This window comes from Pygoscelis adeliae, unplaced genomic scaffold (genome assembly GCF_000699105.1).
Source record: "Pygoscelis adeliae isolate BGI_AS28 unplaced genomic scaffold, ASM69910v1 Scaffold315, whole genome shotgun sequence".
NCBI classification, from domain to species: Eukaryota; Metazoa; Chordata; class Aves; order Sphenisciformes; family Spheniscidae; genus Pygoscelis; species Pygoscelis adeliae.
Window position 1 is genome coordinate 1,153,367 of NW_008824865.1, and position 4,584 is coordinate 1,157,950.

General features: G+C 46.2%; 1 protein-coding gene across 1 annotated transcript in view; it reads right to left on the minus strand.

The window, feature by feature from the left end:
- CELSR1 (cadherin, EGF LAG seven-pass G-type receptor 1) overlaps positions 1–4,584 on the minus strand; it is a 174,484-nt gene that overhangs the window by 39,755 nt on the left and 130,145 nt on the right. Inside the window, exons 9-11 of the mRNA XM_009324395.1 lie at positions 1,057–1,223; positions 399–584; positions 5–73 (exon numbers count right to left, since the gene is read on the minus strand). Of these exons, the coding sequence (XP_009322670.1) occupies positions 5–73; positions 399–584; positions 1,057–1,223 (422 nt within the window). The remainder of the gene's footprint in view (positions 1–4; positions 74–398; positions 585–1,056; positions 1,224–4,584) is intronic.

Sequence of the window (4,584 nt, forward strand, 5' to 3'; positions counted from 1 at the left end):
CTCCAGAGACACCTCCCACAATGATGCTTTTCATTTTTAGTCCAGGTAGTTGATTTCCAATCTGCACAGTGCTCTGTTGAGGAAAAGGGCAGTTGATAAGAAGTACTATCATCCTCTGGGACACAGCCAGCCTACCTTCTGTAGTGATGGAGTCAAGCAGTAGCTGACAGTAGATTACAGAAAAAATATCAAAGCAGTGAGGAGCTAGACATCTGAATGTGGCTTTTTACAGACTTGTTCATAAGATATCATTAGGCTTAAATTAATATAACGTTATTAGGCACAAATCACTGCAGAACATGGTTCACAGCATAAGTATTTGTCCACAGTGCTTTATCCTACTTTCTCCTAAAAATGTTTCTGTAGTGCTTAGTGGCAAAGTTACGATGCTGCCTTACCTGGTACATCCCATAGTCCAAGGACATGACAGCAAGGTACTTGATGTCTTTACCATCTTTAGCACTCTTCAGTTCTATTAATAAATGATGCCATTCCCCATCACTGACTCGCAACTGGCTCATCTTCAAATTAGCAACCTGGCTCAGGCCACTGTACACTTCAAACTGCACGTAGTTGTTTAGTATCTGTTGAAAAAAAAAATCATGTCTATTTTTTGCTACATATTTGTATTTGATGCAGAAGGGGGCAGAGGGCAAGATGATAACGTTTCCTAAGACAACTCGAAAAGGACAAAAGCCCAAACGGTAAAGAAGGGAACACTTGCAATAATTCCTCGTATAACTTTGGACATTCAGACTCTAACTTACCCTACTGACAAAAAAACCCCAAAACAATCAAGAGACACAATTTTTGCATCTATATTAATGCACACTACTACCTCTGTTTAAAAAAATAATCCTAAATCAACAAATCTGAATTTTACAATGAACATTTGATCATTGATCTTTTGATCTTTGTAAAAGGCTGCAGAAAACATTTGTGTTTATTGACATGCATTTAGCTGGGTGGACGAAGCTATGTAGTTCATGTGGCCATATCCACTGGTGGGGGAGAATTTCTTAATTCTTTTCTAACCAAAGGCAGCCACATTTTTACCTGAATGTTGATCTTGGATGCAGCCCCAGCATTGGCTTGCATTAACATGCCATTGACTTTCCGGGTTCTGAACATTAGCCCAATGTACCATGGCACAGAGATGGTAATGTCAAGGTCACTCCAAATGATAATGCTTTCACCACTGAAACGCTGAGGAGAAGGCATTGCTGTAAATCAAAAGACAAGAGAAAAACAGTTGGTATCCTTCAGGACAGAGATTAAGAGGAGAAATGATGCTATGTTGCGGTGATGGCGCAAGACAGCTAGTCCCTCTTCCACTGAGCTATTTTTAATCTACTATGGAGTAAAAGCCAGTCTAGGGGAGTTACTATGAAGCAGCTGATAATACTGTAAAATCACAACGTACCCTTGTTGTGGGGTAGGCACCTTATCTCAGTGCCTGCACTCAAAGGCAGCACCTCCACACTGCTACGACATTACATAGGTGAGAGATGTTCCTAGAAAGGTGAGCCCAGGATCTCTACTGGTACAGTTCTGCTGATGAGTGTAGTATTCCCTGTGAGATTAGGATGCAGGGTGTGAGAGAGCAGGAAGTATGGGGGCAACACTTGCTGCAGATGTTTTCAACATATCCTTGATTACCTGCTTCTAATTAACAGGTTAAACACAGAGGAAAAGGCTGGGAGGCAACAGGAGATATTAATTAATTATAAATACTCCAGGGCCAGATTATTCAGCTGTCTCAGCTATGCAGTCTTTTCACAGGGAGAAAGCTTGCGTGGAATTGCCTAAATCATCTGCCTTAAATATCACAAGGTGACAGCTGAAGTGTTGCCCTCCTCTCTAACCTTGCACAAACACAGCTCCTACAGGGAGACACCGATGACAGCTTTCAATGGACAGCACTTTGCTGATGGAAAACAGGGGAACACCCACGCTTTGGGCTTTTAAAGTAGTTACCTCAGGTAACAGGAGCTACAGTACCATGGATTAGTTGATCCCACTGATTAGAAGCACAAATTAAGCCATGGAAGCTCTGTGCTATTTTCAGCACCTCATATGGCACCTCCACCATGCATGGCACCTTGTGGCAGGATCTGCAGTCAGCCCCTGCCCGATGTCCTCACTCAGGGGCACGCTGGTGAAGTTCATGGCAGCTTTTTGCAAGAGAACTGTAGTGGAAGCAGGCCTTAGAGACTGGGTACAACCACCACGGACTGGCACCCAGCCTTGTATCTTGTCGTGCACTGAGCCCATGTGGATGGTCAGTGAGATGACCGGGGTTAAGTCTCCTTCCTCTTCTGCTCCACACTACCATATCTGCTTACTCTTCTGGATTTTCTTGTAGTGAGAGAGATCATGTATATACAAATGTGTACATGTTACTTTAAAATGGCAAGTCCTTAGAAAAAGGTAGAAGGACAGCATCATTGCAGAAGATGGAGTCAAGTTGATATGAAGTTCCACTTTTTGAAGGAAAAAAACCCCAAACCCCAAATTCTGATATCTCTGCCCGGCCGCTATAAGGGGAAAGGCTGTGTGTGGGAGAGCGCAGGGGTTGGGGGATGTATGCTGTATGCAAGCCCTTCAGCTCGCTATTTGTGAGAAACAAGATGTTAGTGACTAGTGGACTACCACTAGCCAAGCCAGAGGTGTAACTTGACTTGCCCTTCTCTAAGGTGTGGTTACCCGACCACCCCACCCTGGGGTGAGTGCAGGCAGCCCCAAAGGGCAGTCCCTCTCCCCCCTGCTCCAGGCTGTGATCTCCCCTTTGCAGTCACGCTCAGTCCTCCATGAATGCTAGCGGGAGCATATGGTGGAACAACTGCAGCTTGGCATGCTCTTGAAACCCAGACAGCAATTTAAATCGGTTTGCCACCAGACGTGGATGTCCCCAGCCTGCTTAAAACTTGAATCTGGTGCTTGAGCTCTGGCTGTCTGGGCCAGGACATGATTCACCAGCCCACACTGCACTGCACCAATGTGAAAGTAATCAGGACATCAGCGTTGAGCACGACCATTTCCTCCTCCTGCTCCATGCGTGCAAAAGTCATACCTCCTCTACCCTGCCAATCTTCACGACGACCTCAACTTCCAACTTCTTTGCTAGTGGTTTTCTAGACGGTTGCTGAGATTTTTAAGTCCACCTGCCTCTGGAGAGCGGAGCCAGGATGCAAACCTTGCAGGCTTCCCACCTGCTGGAGGCTGGGAATGCAGTTTGCAAGTGTTTCGGCTCGGCTCCTGGGAGAACTGGACTGGCATGGCAATTAGCCACCTTCTTCCTTTTCTCACCAGTAGTGACTTTCGGTGCTTGCAAATACCATTCCCACACCTCCTCCCAACTCCCCTCCCTTCCCCGGGGCCAGGGCGCACTTTCCCCTGCTAGTAAAACAGAAATCCCCATCCGTCAACACCCTCTGACCTCCCTCCTCCCCCCAGCCCTTCCCCATGCCTGGGACTGGGGGTCTCCATGGAGGGGCTGGTGGCCACGTCTGATGTACCCAGATGGGACCTGACCACCCCCATCACCACAGAGGTGAGCACATGTGCTTCCAAGCACAGCATCTCCCTGCCATGGGTGATGCAGTGATACAAACTAATTGTTTTCTCAGGGTTTGTCACTTTGAATCACTGCCTGTGTATCTACATACACTTTTAAGAGGCTCCTACATTTAAAAGGCCATCAGAAAGACAGGAGGGCTGTTCACTGTGGAGACAGGGCCTGGGGAAGCACACTGCCAACATGGGGATGTCACCTGCAGTTTGGGTGTAGGACACATGACAGCTTATCTTTTGGTGCAAACCTGTGGTGTTCAGCCCAAGGCTAGCGCAATGACATTAGCCACCCGAGAGCAAGTCGGGCACAGCTGCTGGATCTTCACAGCATTGCAATATCTCAATTTTTAAAAGAATTAAACTACAACAAAGGTGAAACTCATTTTTCCCTCATTTTATCTCCCTTCTATATGTCAGCAGAGGGAGATGGGAGCTGCCAGAAGGTGAGTCAGCAGGTGTTAGGAGGGTGGTGAAGGTAAAACACCCCATCCTCACTAGCGCAGACCAGATCCCCAAGTTTCTGAAGACTGGGCCATCGAAAAAGTTGAATTCTTAACTTGCCAAAGCCATTGCTGCTGTCTGTGAACCTGAAGCAGATCCAGCACTGCCAAAGGGTTTGAAGAAATGCATCAGCCAATCACTCCTAAACAAGAATGCAAATATTCTAGCTAAGACTTTCTAAAAAATAGCCGCCTAATAATAGCTAATGCTGTTGGGATCATATCTGAGCACTCAGATGAGCAACCTGAAAGCCAGGAGTATTGTTATCAGTGATTCCTCCTGACTTTAACTTCAGGCTCCTGAAATTTTTGGTCACATTTCAGAAAAATTGATTTCTTTCTTGGCTTGCAATGGTTCCTTAGGGACACTTTGCCTGACAAATATCATCAAAGAAGCAAGCAGCCTGCTGCCCTCAAACTATAAAAAACCCACACAAATTGAGGCATCAGCAAGAACACGGGCTTACAGAATGACAAAGGGGACATGCAGGCATGCACAGCACTGGAGGCA